The 20,744-nt window shown below is 43.1% G+C and overlaps 2 protein-coding genes across 2 annotated transcripts; both read left to right on the forward strand.

Annotated features, from left to right (window-relative positions):
- Positions 1–28: 28 nt before the first annotated feature.
- Positions 29–20,494, forward strand: LOC121989766. Its single transcript, XM_042543995.1, has 8 exons — positions 29–2,421; positions 13,289–13,335; positions 13,574–13,689; positions 16,104–16,269; positions 17,015–17,194; positions 19,479–19,578; positions 19,695–19,770; positions 19,854–20,494. The coding sequence occupies exons 1-8, from the start codon at positions 2,166–2,168 to the stop codon at positions 20,167–20,169; spliced, it is 1,257 nt and encodes a 418-aa protein (XP_042399929.1). The 5' UTR covers positions 29–2,165; the 3' UTR covers positions 20,170–20,494.
- Positions 91–2,038, forward strand: LOC121989765 (pentatricopeptide repeat-containing protein At5g66520-like). Its single transcript, XM_042543994.1, has one exon. It carries the CDS (start codon positions 91–93, stop codon positions 1,705–1,707), a length of 1,617 nt encoding a protein of 538 aa, XP_042399928.1. The 3' UTR covers positions 1,708–2,038.
- Positions 20,495–20,744: the final 250 nt, after the last annotated feature.

The following is a 20,744-nucleotide window of genomic DNA, read 5'->3' on the forward strand; positions in this document are numbered from 1 at the left end:
CACGACACCTCGTCATTCCTCTCGACTCTCAGCGGCTGGTCTTCGCCTCCGCTTCCGTACACTTGATGAAGGCCGCCTTCACCTTCCGCCATGAGAAGCCGCGTCCCCCTCGCAACGCCACCGCTCTCCTCCTCCTCCTCGTTTCTCTCGTTGATCCACCGCTGCTCCACCCTCAAGCACGCTCAGGCGTTCCACGCCCGCTTCATCTCCCTCGGCCTCGTCCGCTTCGCCTACGTCACCAGCCGCCTCCTCGCCCTCTACGCTCTCCACGACGCCGACTGCGCCCATCAACTCTTCCAGCGCATCCGCCATCCAACCGTCTTCGACTGGAACGCCGTCATCCGCTCCTACTCCACCAGCCCCTACCCCCACCGCGCCCTCGCCTCCTACGTCCGCATGCGCCGCCGCGACGTCGGCCCCAACGCCCGTACCTTCCCCTTCGTCGTCAAGTCCTGCGCGGCCCTCTCCGTCCTCTCCCAACTCCACGGCCAGCTCTTCCGATTCGGCTTCCACCTCGACGTCTTCGTCACCAGCTCGCTTGTGAGCACCTACTCCAGTTTAGGCTCCGTCGATATCGCCGCCAAGGTGTTCGACGAAAGTCCTAACCCAAATGTGGTCTCCTGGACCAGCCTCGTGAGCGGCTACTCCACCCACGGAATGGTGGACAAGGCACGCAGCGTGTTCGATCAAATGCCGGAGAGGAACCCCGTCTCATGGAGCGCCATGATTGCGGGCTACGTCCGCAACGAACGCCACCGAGAGGCGATCCAATTGTTCCGCGAGCTGAAGCGGCGTGCGATCGCAGAGATAAGCGACGCTGTTCTCGTGAGCACTCTGAACGCTTGTGCGAGCCTCGGGGAGTACGAGGAGGGCAGATGGATCCATTCCTTCATCGAAATGAACGGGACGAAGCACCAGTACGAGCTTGAGCTGGGGACTGCTCTGGTGGGCTTCTACTCCAAATGTGGCTTCGTGGACAGCGCGCGAGAGGTGTTCGACAGAATTCCTCACAGGGATGTGGCCGCCTGGAGCGCTATGATCATGGGCCTGGCGCTAAACGGAGACTGCCTCTCGGCGATCGCTGCATTTTCAGATATGATATCGCGAGGAGTGAAGCCGAACGCGATCACCTTCGTCGGCGTCCTGACGGCCTGCGGCCACGGCGGGCTGGTCGACGAAGGGCGGAAGCTTTTCAGGGACATGGTGGCGGTGTACGGCGTGCGGCCAACGGTCGCGCACCTTGGGTGCATGGTGGACTTGCTGAGCCGAGCGGGGCACACGGCGGAGGCGGAGAGGCTGGTCGAGGCCGTGCCGGCGGAGGCGGATGGGGCGGTTTGGGGGGCGCTTCTCAGCGGGTGCTTGATGCACGGGGACTACGAGCGCGGGGAGCGAGCCGGGAGGCGGGTGGTGGAGTTGGAGCCTATGAAGAGCGGAAGGCGCGTCGGGCTGGCGAATGTGTACGCTTCGATGAGGAGGTGGGACGGAGTCGAACAGGTGAGGAGGGAGATGAGGGCGCGACGAGTGAGCGCCGCCATCGCTCGGAGCTCCGTCGAGGTCGGTGGAGTTGGCCAAAGGTTCGTGGCTGATGTGTTTACGCGAGTAAAAAAGGAAAAAGACAAAAAAGAAGGGTTCCAGCGCCTCGTTCTCCACCAGTCTACGCGGCACCTTCCATCCTCCGACGCCGCGAGCGGCGGCCCGGCGAGGTAGAAACTCTTTGCCCGCCTAGGGCTTCGAGGGTTCCGGCGATGGCTCCGCTACACGAATGGGAGGCCACGGCTCGAGAAGCGAGCGAGATGAAGAGAGAGGCCAACGTTTACGAAAGTTTTGACGACCGCCGTACGAGTGGTCCTGAGGCGGCGCGGGGATCCGACGGCAGAAATGCGGGCGTGAGCGTAGTTGGCGGAGGAATGAGGAAGTTGCAGGTGATTATCCGTGCGAAAAATTGTAGGGAATCCAGCAAAGGGGGAAAAGGTAGGTAAGTTGCCGCACGGCGTGTTGAGATTGTTCGGCAGCAAAGATGCGGCACTCGGATCTGCTCCAATGGATGGGAAAAATAATATCTTCTTTCTCCACTAATAAATAAAGAGCAAAGGATCCGCTTTGGTTCCTCCCTCTGCAAGGCTTCTTCCTCCGCTCGCATCTCGGGCGCCTCTCTGCTAGCTTCCATGGCGTCCCTGAGTGGATCTGGCGGGAAGATCGTCCGCGACCGGCAAAGAGACCAGCCGCCGCGGCCTTCCCCCTACGCGCGCTCTCCTCCGCTCGCTCTCCCGCCCCCTCCGCCTCCCGCTGGGAGCCCTAGGTGGCTCATCGGCCTTGTATCCGGCGCCGGGAAGCTAATCTCCTCCGTGTTCCGCGCCGATAGCAGCGTCCCCGACTCTGCAGATTATTCCTCGGACCAAGACCGCAGCAGCTCTCGCTCCGGTTAGTTGGTTCTTTCTCTTCCTCCTATTTCGCTCTTGTGTGTACACTTGATTGTGTATGTGTCTCATGTCTGTGTCTGTTGAATTTTGGGTTAAATGTATGCCTACTGCCTACTGGCAGTATTTCATATGACATGTAGTATTGGGAACACGGCTGGATAGGAGATATAAGATATTACTCCATGATTCTAGTGCCTTATTTAATGCAACAACATTTTTTTTTCTCATACCTTAAATTGATTATTTTTGTTTAACGAATTGCGGACTATTGAATACCCACTCAATGATATGACAGATAGTATAGGATAGCAGATATGATTCGAGTGCCCTATGTAGTGCAATGATTCATTTCCGTCCCTCGTACCTTTAATTATTTACAATACCATTTTCCCCATCAACTTAAGAAGAAATATTTTTTTTTCGCAAAAATCATTGGAGTGCACTTTTATTTTAATTGTCAAATTAGTGTCCCACTTTGAATTTTTTTATCGAGAGGGTGTCCCGCCCTACCTGTAAAATAACATAGATGCTTGACATGTTACATGCTCACTCTCGCCTAAATTTGGTTACGTTATAGTAGCTACGAAACTATAGTTACTACAATTGAGCTGCAAACTGTGTTGTAGTAGCTATGGTTTTGAAGCTGCTACAACTAAGAGTGATGAATTTAATATATCATAATTATTCAATTAAATGTTGAATCACTTAAAACATATGAGTCTCTGTTTTCCTTCTTTTAGTAGTGTTAGAGACGTTTGACGTGGAAGTTATATCCCAAATATGGAATCCATTTCTTAATTATCTCAATAATATATCATAACTATTCAATTACTCACTAAGTCACTTGGAACATGTAGCTTGGAACATGTAGCATACACACAACAAAGCTCTAGTTTGTTTTAGGGTTTACGGTTTATAAGAAAGCAACTTATTCATGGAATTGCCACGCTTCTCCTAATTAAAAAATCAATTCTGGATTCCTCTTGTGCATGGATTGTAGCTATAGCAGCTGTTGGTTCGTAGCTGCTATAACGTTATAGCAGTTGCGAGTTCGTAGATGCTATAACTGTTATTGTAGTTGTAGCAGTTATGAAATCGTAGTTGCTACAACGTGACGGGATTTATGTGGGAAAGAAGGCGGTATTGCGTGTGTCAGATGCATGCATGTGTCAGAGGGGTATCTATGTCATTTTATAGAGGGATGGGGGCACCCTTTTGATAAAAAATCAAAGTGGGACGCTACTTTGACGAGAAAATGAGGGCCGCTTCTATGATTTTTGCCTAATATTTTTATGCTAAGGATGACAACTTTTACGATGATTGATTCTGTCGGGAAGCGGAGAAGACGGACCTGCCGGTGTGTCATGTCTGGATTGTTGACCGCATCTCCATGACTCAGATGATGAGCCGTCTTCTGTGTTGACTAAGTCGTCCGAATTCTTCGGGTCGACAGTACTTGTACCCAGTGACCGAGTTGCCCCGGTCCCTGGCGCCCCGATGCTCGAGGCGGGTCCCACAAATGTATAAGTAGCCGAACACTATTGACAGAATAGTGAAATAAATGCAGGAAAGATACGATGACGTACCCTGGCCCGGGGGGGGGCGCCCTCAGATGGATGGATGAGCTGGTTGCGGCGCTGATCGAGTCGCCGCGACCGTGAAGAGCAGATAGACGCCCGCCAGATGAGTAGCTGGCCTCGGTGGCTCGAAGCCGGGCGCGATATGGATCCGCAAGGCGACAGACGGTCCGACTACAACCTCGGCTCGCAGGCCGGCATGCAACAGCGGCACAAAGGCCGAACACTCCATCGGCTCGCAGGCCGGAATACAATAGCGGCGCGAAGGGCAAACACACTCTCGGCTCGCAGGCCGGAATATAGGCATAGTACAATACCTGAGCACTCAAACGGCGGTTGCTCGGAGGGTGACGACGACTGCTCGGAGGGTGACGACGACTGCCCGGAGGTGTCGGCGGCGGATTCCGCTGCCGCCGGAGTCCGCAACTGAGGCGGCGGCGCTGACGACTGGAGGAGGCTGCGGCAGTGGCTGCCCGGGGTGTTGGCGCTGGACGCCGGAGACGCTGGATGCCGAAGACGCTGGATGCTGGGGACGACGGTTGTCGCTAAGAGCGGCTGAGGGTGGCGGTTGTCGTTAAGGGCGGCGACTGCCGCTGGGGCGGCGCTGGCTGCTAGAAGCAGTGCCCACTGGGGGCGGCGTGGCTGTGCTCCGAGGCAATGCTGGCGTGGGGAAGAGGCAGCAACGCCCTCCACCTGAGGCAGCTGGAGGTGTCTGCCGACAGAAGGAGAGGGAGAGAAGGGAGGGATAGCCCTGGCGGCGGCCGACGTGAGGAAGATCAGCGACAGAGGCATCCTGGACCGTGCGTGAGGCGCTAGCCGTGCTCCGAGGCGGCGTCGGCGTGGAGAAGAGAGATGAGGACGAGGAGAGGAGGAGGTTCGGCTGCTGGCCGTCGCGAGGGTGGCGCTCCGTTCGTGGTGGCTTGTCGGCGAGGAAGGAGTGGAGGGAGAAGAGCGATGGTGGCAACCAGCGGTGGCACCGGCGAGGCGCCGGAGAGGACAGGAAGAAGGTTTCTTCCTGTGGGCGCCGGCGGTACCCTCTCCCCTTTGATGGTGAACAATGCCCACCTTTAAAGCCAAAACCTAATTAATGTCCAATGTCCATAATGCCCTCCTCTTTTATCTCTTAACCACATCAATGATATATATAGATGCTAAATTTCGATCAAGCACATTTTTGTTGTTTCCGGTAAATTCCGGAGTATGCAAACTGATCGTCGAGGCTAGTGTTCGACACTATCTCCGTAAACGATATTGCTCCGCTACGGTGCTTAACGGATTGTTGCAATTCGTTCCCAAGATACAACGACGACAATCGTCTCGGAATCGTAGCACTCCGACTTCCGAGACCAGCGAACCTTCTCGTAGGCTTCTTGGACTCTTGAATGCACAAGATGAGTGAGTGAATACTTGAGGAAGAGAAGATTAAGTTGAGTGATTTGATTCCAATCTGGAGGGTTCTATTTATACAGAAGGAAGAGGCTTTAGGGAGGGGTGTGACCTTTGGGTGGATTAATCTGGGCCGTCCGGACTGAAGAGTTATAACCCTTCACATAGCCCCTTTAATCTCATCCATCAGATCTAAGAGTTGTGACCCTCAGATCTATCAGCCATCGGATCTGGATCCATTGATCCGATGCTTCAGATCATGTCTCATCCCAAGCCGTCAGATCGTGACTCATTGTGATCCAACGCTCTAGATCGCATCACAAGCGATCCACCATACTTCTTTGATCAACGTTGATCAACGGCTGCCATCCGTTCGCCCAACCAACTGTCCAGTCATCTCCCTTTGCCCACGAGGATGCCACATAGCACTGCCATACTAGCCACGTCACCCGAGTGCCATGTAGGCACTGCAATGTCACCTGGAGCATAAATTTAAGCTCCTCAATGCTCCTCGCGACGATGCGAAGTGCAAAGCGCCCAAAGCGCCCATTGCGCACGTGCGCACGTGGCGGGTGGCGGGCTCACAGGTGCGAGCACCTGCTCGCCCCTGAGCAGAGAGTACCTGGTACTTTTCTGAGTTAACTCCAATAACTCAACATCATTAATAAGTAAGGAATGACATCGAAATTTCCGATGTGGACTATTCTCCTCAGATTTCCTTAATGAATAACCAACGTTATTTTGGGTCGACTTTGAACATTAATTTCATTCACCCTTAATCGGTTTTGAGCAAATTAATAGTCTAAATCTATCTACGAACGTAGATTTCAATTTAAGTCAATTACGACTTTCAACAATTGATGGCCCGATTTTTCCTCCTCACAATCGTATTGGTCCATTTAGGCCCCAATATCCAACAATCCCCCACATGAATGGAAATTAATGTAATGCGTGTATGCATGCTGACACTTTACAAGAGTCCAATCGATAAGTCACTGCATCGGGAGAGGTAGCTTGTGGCTTTGAACCTTCTGTAGTGGAATGCTATCGAGTATACTAGGCTGCGCAATGAACGTGATGTCTTGAACTGCTCAGCTGTTTGTGTATACTAAGACAATAACACCCATATAGAGACCTATCTCACCTACTTTAGGTTCTCATGGTTGGTTCCGTTTTGGCCATGGACACCATCTTGGATTCATGAGTGTTTCATTGAAGCGGCCTGTCTTCACACTCACATAGGTGACACTTCTATCAAGAGTATCCTACCATACTCCACCTTATAAGGTATAGAAGTCACTAAAGCATAAGCTTAACCTCACTATACGAGGTAGGACAGACAAATTCATCCTAGGATCGGGATAGAGATAAAATATCTCAACTTCTGAAACTTTGTTGTCCCATTGAACCAAGATCTTGGGATCTCCAATCAACAAGGTTGGGTTTCCGCTACAGTCATTTTTTAGTTGTAGATTTTTAATCCCATTCCTCTTGACGAGCAATATACTTGATCTCGACTCAACCCTTTTGTAAGAGGATCTACCAAATTATCTTTGGACTTAACATAGTTGATTGCAATCACTCCATTCGAGATCAACTGATTTGATTTATCTGATATTTGCTCTTCTTATACATACTCACAATGAAGACATAATGTTTTCTACAATCATTGGATGGACATAAAGCTATGACTCATGAATATTTCCAAGAAGTTCATGACCATTTTTAGGAACTTCACATTTCTAAGGTCAGGTCTTAGAATTCATCAATGATTGATACACTCCCCACCGATCGTGAATACATATCCACTAGTGGATTGGAGTCTTTTATCCGATATCCAATTAGCATCACAATATCCCTCCAACACACGGATATTTTCCATAATGTAATCCATAGTTCATAGTATATTTCAAATATCTAAGAACTCGCATCAATGCCTTCCAACGGGCGTCGTTTGGATTACTGGTGAAACGACTCAGCTTGTTGACCGTACAATATCCGGACGTGTGCAGTTTGTAAGATACATCAAACCTATTATCCGAGAGTATTCCAACTGCGATACGGTCTCACCATGGTTTTTCGCTAAGTGTTGACTTAGATCCATAGATTTTTACAGTAGAAAGATCGTACACATTGAACTTTTTCAACATCGATTCTACATAATGGGATTGTGTTAGAACTATCCCATCGGATGTCCCGAGAATTTTAATTCCTAATATAACATCTACTAGACCCATATCTTTCATATCAAAATTCTTGGTCAACATTTTCTTTGTACTCATGATTACTACCCATTGTAAGCATGTCGTCTACATATAGACAAACGATTACATAGCCTTTAGGTGTGTCTTTGACATAAATGCATTTGTCACATTCATTTATTCTGAATTCGTTTGACAACATTACTTTGTCAAATTTTTCGTGCCATTGTTTAGGCGCTTGCTTAAGTCCGTATAACGACTTAACAAGTCGACACACCTTTTCCTCATTTCGAGCTATGAACCCTCGGGTTGCTCCATATAAATTTCTTCTTCCAACTCACCATTTAAGAACGCAGTCTTAACATCCATTCGATGTATTTCAAGGTCATACAGTGCTACGATGGCTATTAGCACTCGTATGGACGTAATCCTTGTCACCGGTGAGTAGGTGTCAAGTAATTAAGGCCTTCCTCTTGCTTGTACCTTTGGCTACAAGTCCGCCTTATACTTGTCAATCGATCCATCGCCTTTATACTTGCGTTTTAGTATCCACTTACAACCTAATGGTTTATTACCGAAGGAAGGTCTACTAATTCCCAAGTATGATTATTCACGATAGACTCAATCTCACTATCGACGACTTCTTTCCACATCGCATCGGGACTAGAGAGAGCCTCACTTAATGTTCTTGGTTCCATTTCCGACATAAAAGTCATGTATCCGGCCCGAACGATTTCTCAACTCTAGCCCGTTTGCTACGACGTGGCTCTTTGTTTTGATCGTCAATAGTTCTTTTATAACAACTAAGTTCAGAAACGTCATTCTCGTTTGAACTTCCGTTATTATCATTTTCAACATTTCCTTCTTATTCGGGAATACGTTTTCAAAGAATATCGCATTCCGAGATTCTATGGTTGTTCCCACATGAATATCGTGAATGTCTGATTTATGAACTAGGAAACGATATGCACTACTATTATGGGCATATCCGACAAATACCGCATCGAACGTTTTAGGTCCGATCTTTACTTGCTTTGGTTTAGGTACTTCGACCTTTGCCAAGCACCCCACACTTTCGGTATTTGTACGATGGCTCATGGCCTTTCCATAGTTCATAAGGAGTTTTATCACTTTTCTTATGAGGGATTTTGTTGAGAATGTGATTTGCTGATAATATTGCTTCCCCACAAGTTTTGAGGTAAGCCTGAATTTATCAACAAGGCATTCATCATCTCTTTTAGTGTCCGATTTTTACGTTCGGCAACACCGTTCGATTGAGGTGAGTAAGGTGCCGTTGTTTGATGAATAATGCCGATTCTGAACAAAATTCATTAAACGGTGCACCATATTCTCCACCTCTATCGCTACGAATTATTTTAATTCGTTTGTCAAGTTGATTTTCAACTTCTATTTTATAAGTTCTAAATGCCTCTAAGGCTTCGTCTTTACTTCTTAAAAGAAAGACATAACAAAACCTCATGTAATTATCGATAAAAGTAATAAAATACTTTTTACCTCCTCTAGTTTGCACAAATTTCAAGTCGCATAGATCACTATGTATTAACTCTAGAGGAGTAGTCAACCTTTCCACCGAATGAAAAGGTAGTTTCGTCATTTTTGCTTCCACGCACACTTCACATTTGTGTGTTCCGTCAACATTGACGTTTGGTAATAAATTTAATTTGACGAGACGTTTAAGAGTATTATTATACACATGTCCGAGTCGATCATGCCACAAATTAAAACACTCAACAACATAGCTGGAAGCATTTATTTTATTACCATCAATATTTCGGAGTACAGGCATTACAACCATTTTGAATAGACCCTTTTCTAGGTACCCCTTTCCTACGAAGATATTATTCTTCGTAAGTACAAAGTTGTCTGACTGGAACACTAGCCTAAATCCGGCCTTAACTAGTGCCGCTCCAGAAACTAGGTTCTTACTGATGTCGGGAACATGGAGTACATCAATGAGTGTTAGCTCCTTTCCGGACGTCATCTTCAGAACAACTTTTCCGAGTCCGACAATTAGCGACGTCGTGGAATTACCCATATAGAGCTTCCTGCCATTTATCGGAGTATACTTGGAGAACATCGCCTTATCGGAACAGATATGACGAGTTGCTCCAGTATCAATGAACCACTGCTTCGGGTTGGTATCCACCAAGTTGGCTTCAAATACAACCGCAGTGAGATCCAAGTCCTCAAGAGAGGTTGCGACGTGGTTCGCAGCATCCTTTGGCCCCTTGGTTGGCTTCTTCGGGCGTCTGCAGTCCTTGGACAGGTGTCCTGGCTCCCTTGAACTTCTTCGCTTGTGCCTTCTTCTTGAACTGTTTCGGCTTTTTAGCGTTCGGCTCGACCAGGTTGGACATATCGTCTATAGTCCGCTTGGTTCCTCTGCAGTCGGATAACTTTCGATTATCCTCCTCTATTCGTAGCCTCAGGATCAGGTCTTGCAGCCCTATCTCCTTTTGCTTGTGCTTTAGGTAATTCTTGAAATCCTTCCATGACGGAGGGAGCTTCTCAATTACCGCAGCAACTGCGAATGACTCGTTCAGCTTCATTCCTTCGGCGTCCAGATCATGCAGTATTAATTGCATATCTTGGACTTGAGATGAGACGCTCTTTGAGTCCACCATCTTGAAATCCAGAAACCGGCCGACGATGAATTTCTTCAGTCCGGCATTTTCGGTCTTGTATTTCTTCTCAAGCGATTCCCACAAAGATTTCGTTGTCTCCAATGAACAATACACGTTATACAACGTGTTGTCCAAGGCGTTGAGAATGTAGTTGCGACACAGAAAATCTCCGTGCGTCCACGTATCGCAGCGACCTTGCTACCGTCCGTAGCGATGGCGGGTCTTCACGCAAAACCGTATAAGGTTTAGCGTTGTTAAGTAGAACAACATCTTCTGCCATCTTTTGAAGTCGGCCCGGTGAATTTCTCCGGCTTTTCTCCGCGCGGAATGGTGAACGACGGTCGGAACAGCCGTCGGTCGGAATGGCGGTTGGAACGTCGTTGGTAGCCATATCAGTTTGCAGGAGTATCGTTTACGACTGTTGTTTCCAGTATGCAAACTGATCGTCGAGGCTAGTGTTCGACACTATCTCCATAAACGATATTGCTCCGCTACGGTGCTTAACGGATTGTTGCAATTGCTCCCAAGATACAACGACGACAATCGCCCCGAATCGTAACACTCCGACTTCCGAGACCAACGAACCTTCTCGTAGGCTTCTTGGACTCTTGAATGACAAGATGAGTGAGTGAATACTTGAGGAAGAGAAGATTAAGTTGAGTGATTTGATTCCAATCTGGAGGGTTCTATTTATACAGAAGGAAGAGGCTTTAGGGAAGGGTGTGACCTTTGGGTGGATTAATCTGGGCCGTCCGGACTGAAGAGTTATAACCCTTCACATAGCCCCTTTAATCTCATCCATCAGATCTAAGAGTTGTGACCCTCAGATCTATCAGCCATCGGATCTGGATCCATTGATCCGATGCTTCAGATCATGTCTCATCCCAAGCCGTCAGATCGTGACTCATTGTGATCCAACGCTCTAGATCGCATCACAAGCGATCCACCATACTTCTTTGATCAACGTTGATCAACGGCTGCCATCCGTTCGCCCAACCAACTGTCCAGTCATCTCCCTTTGCCCACGAGGATGCCACATAGGCACTGCCATGTCAGGTACTAGCCTGACACGTCACCCGAGTGCCATGTAGGCACTGCAATGTCACCTGGAGCATAAATTTAAGCTCCTCAATGCTCCTCGCGAAGTGCAAAGTGCGCCTACAAAGCGCCCAAAGCGCCCATTGCGCACGTGCGCACGTGGCGGGTGGCGGGCTCACAGGTGCGAGCACCTGCTCGCCCCTGAGCAGAGAGTACCTGGTACTTTTCTGAGTTAACTCCAATAACTCAACATCATTAATAAGTAAGGAATGCACATCGGAAATTTCCGATGTGGGACTATTCTCCCTTGCATTTCCTTAATGAATAACCAACGTTATTTTGGGCCGACTTTGAACATTAATTTCTCATTCACCCTTAATCGGTTTTGAGCAAATTAATAGTCTAAATCTATCTACGCGAAACGTAGATTTCAATTTTGAAGTCAATTACGACTTTCAACAATTGATGGCTTCCGATTTTTCCTCCTCACAATCGTATTGGTCCATTTAGGCCCCAATATCCAACAATTTTCACATGCTTGACTTTCCTTCCTGACAAAGGAATTAGAAAATCGAAATTTTTTTCCCTAAACAAAGACATCCTAAGCCATCTGGAAGTATCCTATCTGACTGTTATTCTAACACCATATAATTTCAGAATTCAAGCCAAAAACCTCTTCTGGTACCATTTTAAGTTTGATTAGATGATCACCTATAGCATACTTTAAGCTTAAAAAAGATTCCTATCTTCAACATTTTATTATTAAGCTCAACATTGATTCAATTTAGTTTGATTCAGTTCTACTTGAACCAAATGAAAGCCCTACAGCCTGGCTCAAAAATCTCATCATATTCAAATTAATTCCAGTTGTCTCATGTAGGGGTGTAAACGAATCGAATCGAGCCGAATATACAGAAAAATTTAAGGCTCAAATTCGGCTGAAAATAGGTATATTCGAGTTCGAGCTCGATTCGAAGCTCGAAAAATTCAAAATGTTTAGTTCGAGTTCGGTTCGAATTAGGGCTCGGGTTCGAGTTCGGCTTGAAATATTCGAATATGTTCACAAATTATTCGAATTATTGCTCGAAAATAAATTTGAAAGGCTCGAAATTTATTTATTTAATATATATTAACTTATATTAATAAATATTAAGGCTCACGAGCGGCTCGAATAATATAATTTGGGCTCGAGTTCGGCTCGAAAAAAAGTTCGAACATGTTCGAGTTTGGTTCGAATTCGATAAATTCGAATACGAATCGAATATTTTTCGAGTCGGCTCAAAAAGTTTGCGAGCCGACTCGATTCGTTTGCAGCCCTAGTCTCATGCAAGTCAACCTAAGGCAACCGTTTCCCCCCTACATACACGTTCTCTGAATCTGCACCAGATGAAATGTTCAACCTTTTGTAACTGAATTGTAGCTGCCCTTATTTCTGACATCGGGAACTATCTAATAAGGATCCATGACTGCCTCAAATGAAAGGAACTACCATAATTGCAAACGGAGCTCTTTTAATTGAATTAACAGATATGTTGCTGTTTTGTGAACTCTTCTTGGGGAAGTCATAGAGGGAGAAAGAACAAAAATAAGCAAAAAGACTAGAGGGTCTTGCACTTAGTGGGAATCAGTAGAGGATGCATCTGAATAATGATGTCTGTCTTTATTTGTCAGGGAGACCAGATTGATCTAATTCACTGTACTCAAATGTAATGCATCTAAGGCGTTCTTTGTATTTTGTTCGTAAATTTCCATAGCGTTAACCATATTCATTGTATGTGTTAATCAAATTCTTTTTGTTTAAACTTAACCTACCTTTTTTTATTTTAAATGGACTTATTTGCCTTTGTTACGTACTTCTGTACACATTATGCAAGTTGGTTGGACTCTGATCTTTTTTGAACTAGCTGGATGCTGTACTTTTTATGCACAGTGCATGTCAGTTAGATTTGCCTGGAATTAATTGATTTGCTAGGAACTGGATATTTCATTGGCAGAAGATAGCTGATATTTTTCCTCTTTTGCAGATGAACAGAATATTGATGCACCTAAACAGCTTCATGGATCTAGTCGAGTAATCCATTTTCACGTCTTCCATTTCGGTTTCTCTATAAATGGGCTTAGTAAAGCAGCCAATCCAGACCTTAATCATGAGAATTTCAAAAGTGTATATTGTAGGCACTCAATGTGTCACCACAAAATGGGTGCTCTTGATTCACACCTACAAATCCACAAGTTTCCATTTTTTTCCCCTTCTAGGTTTTAGTTTAAAGTCTGCTAGCTAATGGAGGAAGTTGTTTATACATGATCAGGAACTGAAGAAATCAGAGGAGATTGCTGACTGCATGGAGTTATCACATGCAATTGTTCCAGGAAGTGAAACCAAACTTGCTATTGAGAAGTTGCTCCAACAGGAGATTTTCTCAAGGTAGTTCAGCATTTCTTGATATATTATTCCTTTTTTTTTTGCTGCAGGCCTTTTAGTTTTTCTTCACCATCATTCAAAAATTTGCTCATGCATGTTGAACATCGGCATTTTACTTTCACTTATGTGTTTCTAGTTCATTCTGCATTCATGCAAAATTTGTTGAGTAGAAGACTTAAAAAAAAAAGGGCAGCCCAGTGCACGAAACTTCCGCCATGCGGGGTCCCAGGAAAGGATCCATTGTACGCAGCCTTACCCTGCTTTTTGCAAGAGGCTGTTTCCAGGATTCGAACTTATGATCTTTTGGTCACATGGCAACAACTTTACCGTTACGCCAAGTCTCCCCTTCGTTGAATAGAAGACTATGTGAAACAATTTAACTCATGAAAAATGATAACTTTAGATGTTTCCTCGTATCTTCTTCTTATTGATCTGTACAATTGTTCACATGCCCGACTCAAGGTATAGGCCATTAAGGCCTATGCCTAGACCCCAATATTATCGAGGCCCATTAATTAAATAATTAAGTAAAGACATTAAAAAAAATTAAATTTAGTCATTAATATTAATTAATAATAGCATACACATTAATAAATATCATGCTAACTCATTAATGACATCTTATTAATTAATTAATTATTCCTATTTACCCATTATCCTTATTTCCTCATAATTATAATTAGCCAAGATTTTATTTTATTTAATCTTATTTCCTCATAATTGCATTTAGCCAAGATTTTATTCTATTTAATTATATATCTTATAAAACTAATAAACTCTTTCCTTCTCAATATCTCTAAAAAAATCCTAATTGTTCTTTCACCAATGCTTCGTGTCTATTTCTTTTCTCCTCATTAATTTTGTATGCTTATATTCTCTCGCTAGTGTCTTTTTTCTTTTCTCATCAATAATTTTGTACGTTTATGCTATCTCGTCGGTGATACTCTGAGAGAACGCCCTTCTCCTTCCTCACTGATAATATTTCTTCTCACTCTTTCTTTTTCTTCCTCGATAATAACATGAATCAGAGATTTTTTTTATCCATAAACGTAAAGTAAAATACTCCATCAAAAAAAATTTAAAATTAAAATGAATAAAGTTTTATTTACGTTCAATGTCTCAAAAAGATTAAATAATTTAACAGTGTTAAAAAAAATTATCTAAATATTAGCGAGAAAACTAAATTTTTTAATCAAAATTTTTTTAAACTGGTCATTCTCAATCCCAAATTCAAATGAAAAAAACTTGAGAAAAAATTTTAAAATATATTAAAGGATTCTTTTTAATTTATTTTTGCCTAGGGCCTCGGGAAATCTTGAGACGGCCTTGTTTGTTCACATGCTAAACGTATTGCATGTGATTCTTAAGCTGGTCCATTGACTTCATTCATCTTTCGATTTTGTTTTCTGCATCATAACCTAGGATTTTTGCAGTCAACTATACTATTTCATCTTGCATTAAGCCCCATCTGGCAGTTTTTTTAGAAGTATATTTTTCAACCTAAATAATGCCCTTCCGTTGGTATTTGGCTGACTTAAATTCATACATTTTTGTATATGTATTTCCTTTCTTGAGATATCTTTTTCAATGCTAGTGTAAGCCATCATTTAGATAGATTTCTTTCTTGCACAGAGATGACCATTAGAGTGTCACTTAATTGTCAGAATGGTTATACCATAAATTCACCAACATGATTCTCGACACTGCCTATTTATTTAGAGACATTGTTTATTGTGCATCACTTGTATTTAGCTTCTTATCACTTGATCTTGCAAATATTCACAGCCATGCTATGATAAATACTCTTGCCACCTCAGAGTGGCATTTCACCCCTAACCACAACTCATCTGCTGATTCTTCCGCTGATTCTTCAACATCAGTCAGTTCGGACCTCCACTTAATTTCACCCAAGCTTCATCTTGGTCATGGATAGATCACCTAGGTTTGGGTCCATAAGTAGTGACAATCGTCCTATGAAAACTCGCAAGTTTTTCTATTATCCACAGTGTGCACTTGAACTTTAGCACTTCCCAGATTCAACTATTTTGTAAGTAAAAATGAGTAAAAGGAACATAAAGTTATTTGCTACATAAGACTTACTCTATCCCGATGCATTTTTTGTATAGTTCCAGAGTGAATGATGATGGAGGTTGACTTTTTGTTTAATCAGTTTCCATGTAAAGTAAAAAAAAAAACATTTGGATGTGCAAAAAAACTGCAGGGCAAATTTCTCCATTGTGGGAAAATTTCTGATTCTCAAAGGAGAAAAATAGGGAGCTTTGAAGTAAAATGTTGGGATTGGCAGAGTGTTATTTTCCTGTTTGTGTGATGAATGTACAGATATTATTGTTTGACAATGTATGTTTATTAATGATATGACACTTAGCTGGAACTCTGATAATGTGCTTCCATTTCAGGGATGAATATGAAAGACTGACTAAGTTATTACAATCCCGAGTGGTGGATTCACCATCAGTATTTGTTCAGGATAAAGTGGGAGAGGCAATTTCGAATGGGCTTCCTGGCAACACTGTTGATTTTTCTGGAGAGTCATTGCAGCAGTGCAATGTCTTACCTGGATCAGTTGCGTACTCTCCTATTGATTTTAGTTCACATTCTGTTAAAAGTTCTTTTAGTATGTCTGATGTCCACAAGGCAGCAGCTACAAAAGCCAACAAATGGTTGGAGCTGAAAAAAATGCCATTTAACTCTAAATTTTTTCCTCCTTGTGGACCATCAGCATTGAATACTGATATGCTTCATCATGTAAGGCTTGGGTTGAAGCTGATCAACTTTTTAAAATTATATCATAGCCTCATTTCTCACTCATTTTTTGTCATTGTTTTTATTAAATGGACCAATAGTGACCATGGTTTCTGGTAATTGGGCCCAATCAGCCAAATTAACCAGTGATGCCAATGCTTTAGCGAGAAAAAAATCATTATTGTTTTCTTCAAAGCATGTTCTTCTGAAATATGAATCATTTCTGTGCTACCTGTTTTGCAGAAGGATACTGCAGACACTGGTCTGCATGTTGATATAGTCACCCTTGTTTCTCGCTCCTAACTCATTAGCATCCATGTCCCATGCTGGGTTGCATAGGCCACTCACTCTTTAAATATGCACCCTTTTTGATCTAGAAGTTCAATATGTTTACAATATGTTTTAGTTGGAAACCAACCCCCCTCCTTTTTCAAACTTATTTGTTAGCAATTGGATCCCAATAATATCAGGCACCATTATTTAGTTTTGACTACATCTTTATGGTATTAATTATTCAGCATGGAAGTTTTATCATGAGCCTACTTTCTGCTCATGCATCCTGCAGGATGTTCATGATGATGCCTCGCCAGTGGATTTGGCTGAATCATATATGCAATCTCTTCCTCCTCAGCAGTCTCCAAGCGCTGGCAGTATTACTCTACCATCTATGATTGCTAGCAAGGAGGATCTCCAGACTGATAGTAGCAACCATGCAAGAACTAGCAATTCTTTGTCCTCGATTAAGGTAAAGTATAAGAATATGCACCAATTACAGAAATGAAAGTGAAAGTGAAAATATTGGCTCCCTTTATTTAAATATACTATTTCTCATTTAGAAGAGTATGTTTGCAATTTACTGGTCTAGTAATTGGTCAAAACACATACCCATTTCTGGCGATCAAATGTATCAATAAATACGAATGATACTTAACATTTACCTAGTCTATATTGTGGTATACCACTTTCATCAAGAGGCCTTTGATTCCAACTATAAATATTGATCTTGGTGTGTACCATATCTGTGACTATTTTTGGTTGTTGTATTTATTTCTGCTTATAATATGTTTTAAACCTCATTTAACTTGCCTTGCATTTCCCCTGCATGATCTAGAATCTCAATATCTTGTGCACCCTCATAGTATCCTTCATAATATAGGATTTCAACAACAAACTAAGAAATTGTTGAAGAAGACTTGATTAATCACTTCATTCATCTAGAATTTTCGTAGGCCATAGCATATTTGCTGATTTTAAGGATCACCCCTGGCAAGATTCTGAGCTCAGTTGCTACCAGATATCCCACACGCTTCATTGTGTGGAAGTTACTCTTAGAATACTGTAGGATCAAAGGCCATGTTGACTAGTTTGGAGATGAATTTTCCTAGGCCATAGCATATTTGCTGATTTTGAGGATCACCCCAGACAAGATTCTGAGCTCAGTTGCTACCAGATATCCCACACGCTTCATTGTGTGGAAGTTACTCTTAGCATACTGTAGGATCAAAGGCCATGTTGACTAGTTTGGAATGGTCCAGCTGCTGAGTTACTTTGTTTTTCGATGGCAAGGAAGTTGAGAAAGTAATCCTTTTTGGCAGTATTTTTGGAGCAGACTGCCCGTATCATAATTGTGATGAAACCATTATATGTTTCTTTTACAAAATTTATCGAAAAAAGAAAGCATAGGTGAACACTGTACTACGGATTCATGGATCATGAATCTCAAGAAACAAATTAAGATGAAATTGCCATCCATTGAGACATCTTACTTGCTACTTAAATAGAACACAAATATTTTGGCAATCAAGCATCGCTGAAGTTGATAGTTTATTATTTTTGCTCATTTCAATGACATTAACCCAAACATCACTTCTTTTTTTCATGAGAATGCTGATCTTCCTTTCTTTGGCCTTTCGAATAGCCTAGAAGATGCATAGGTCACATTGTGAATTTTCCATGTGTACTTTCCTCTATAAAATGTCTTGGAATTGCATGCCATAGTTCTCATACTCTGCAGTTCAACAATTACCAATTTGGTCTTTAGTTGAACTGATACTGTTTTTGTTTCCTATCTTACAATACGATGCCTGTTTTCAGGATTTTAAGAGGAACTATTTCTCTTCTGGATCGCAGGAAAGTCCAGATAATAATAAGAAACCCCCTTTGATATTGGCAGATACCCTACTTGAGAATCCTTCCTTGAAACTAATTGATTCCCAGGAATTATTTCAAATGGAGATTTCAAAGATCTCATCCGCAGCAGATAGTTTATTATTTTTTGCTCATTTCAATGTCATTACACCAAACATTTGTTTTTTTTCCATGAGAATGCTGATCTTTCTTTTTTTTGGTCTTTCGAATAGCCTAGAAGATGCATAGGTCACATTGTGAATTTGATAGAGATCCATACTTGTTAAGAACAGTACAATTTTTGTCTTCATTATCATTGCTGGAGACTTCCAATGCTCCTGCTAAGTCATTAGAAGAGCATGTTGAAGATCTTCGTTGCAATGATGGTGGTAGCTTAGTTGATAAACCTATCGATGAAGACATTATCACACTAGCTGTAAAGTCCACTTCTGTTACCTTGACTTCAGAGCCCATGGAAACACTTGAGGCCTTGGTAGAGAAAACTGCATCACCAACTATCAGTTCATTAGGTCTGATTCTATCTGAGTTGGTAAGCGGTTGTTGGTTTGCCACATGAGGTCCAGGAGTCGAACCTCAGGACTAGTGGAGCGTAAATCCCTACGACCCGTATTTCACCCCCTTAGTTACTGTGATTTACCTCTGTATTGGTCCTGGAGAGGGGCGCTGGGGACGAATGTAATCGCCTTTTGCCACACTAGGTCCGACTCCAACTGAACATCAATTGCCTATTTATTTGGATGCTAACAAGGTGAACGTATAAGTATTATTATTTGTTTTTCTTCCCAAACATCCCTACTTGATTTTCCAGGTTTTTATACATTTTTATTACATATATTAACATAATAATTGCGATAACCATTATGAAATTATTATTGCATCAGGATGTCAGCAAGCCTTCATCGACTGTGCTAGAAGACATTATCAACAATGATGCTCCTCATGAATCTTTTATTTCAGCTTCAGCATCAAAGGTGCCTGATGGTAATGTCTTGATCGAACATATTCCTACAATTTGAGACACTTGCCATGTAGCAGCAATACTGTCATTCCGCTATATATACCTTCAGCTCCACTGAATCTCTTAAAAATGTAAACAGATGCAAAGCCGCAGAATCAAAATCTTTGTTCACTGCACGCAACAGATGGATCACGACACGACTTCTCAAAAAAAGGGTAAATACACATGGGTGCTTCTTTGCAACTTTTTTTGGTCAGAATAATTCACCTTCCTTCTAATTACTGGGTTTTCTGTTCAGTGGATCGACAGAATCAAATGTCGCACCGCAACTTGTTTCCCAGGAAAAGAAAAGTTTCAATCAATTCAGCAATGGTGGTGAGCAAACTACTGATGTAGCTAAAGTGATCAAGGAGCATCCAAGCATGGATACCACGCCGGTTCGCGCGGAGAACCATATCACAACTAAATCACGGAAGGTCAGGAAAAGGGAATCAATTGAGCACGTTTCAGTTTCACCTCGGCCTCACACTAGACAGCAAGCGAAAAGAGAGGGACAAGTGGGAGGAGAAAAGGAGCAAAGACACCGTCCCCGACGAGCATCAAAGCGACAGTAACCCCAACCATGCACTGACCAAGTGAAAGCAAGTCGTGTTCCAGCTAGTTTAGCTCTTTCGGCCATCAGTGCTCGTTGTCCACTGTATAATAATTTATCTAGTTTCGATAGTGTTGCATCCATTTCATGAGTTAGTGCCTAACTTTTAACCTGTGTGTTTGTTGTACCATCCTTAAATAGCACGTCTAACTTGTACGCCCAGTCTCTTGGCCATCCATAGAACACAAACTCCATGAAACTAAATTGTGGTGATAAGAAAGGTAGTCAGTCCATTGAGTTGTATTTTCTTTCCATTGTTGTCTATGCATATGTAGATTGATCGACAATTTAGTAGCGACTTAACTTGCATTCTTTGATAACATATTTTATATTTATCATATACGGTTTTGCATATAACGGTAAAGTTGTTATGGTAAGATAAAACTGTCAAATATAATAATAGGTCCTTTCTTAGGATTCCGTTCGTATACAAGTGCTCAGGACAACCACCACCGAATCCTCAGCTCAATTCATAGCTTCTGACAAGGTTCTATCAGCACAAAAGTAATTTAATCATAAGGATTAGCTTAATCAAAC

This window comes from Zingiber officinale, chromosome 6B (assembly GCF_018446385.1).
Source record: "Zingiber officinale cultivar Zhangliang chromosome 6B, Zo_v1.1, whole genome shotgun sequence".
Taxonomy (NCBI): domain Eukaryota; kingdom Viridiplantae; phylum Streptophyta; class Magnoliopsida; order Zingiberales; family Zingiberaceae; genus Zingiber; species Zingiber officinale.

Bases quoted from the DNA above. Each gene is read 5' to 3' on its own strand.
- LOC121989765 (XM_042543994.1), top strand. From the start codon at position 91: ATGAGAAGCCGCGTCCCCCTCGCAACGCCACCGCTCTCCTCCTCCTCC.
- LOC121989766 (XM_042543995.1), top strand. From the start codon at position 2,166: ATGGCGTCCCTGAGTGGATCTGGCGGGAAGATCGTCCGCGACCGGCAA. The intron at 2,422-13,288 runs GTTAGTTGGTTC...CCTCTTTTGCAG, and splicing joins CCGCAGCAGCTCTCGCTCCG to ATGAACAGAATATTGATGCA. The intron at 13,690-16,103 runs GTAGTTCAGCAT...CTTCCATTTCAG, and splicing joins CAACAGGAGATTTTCTCAAG to GGATGAATATGAAAGACTGA.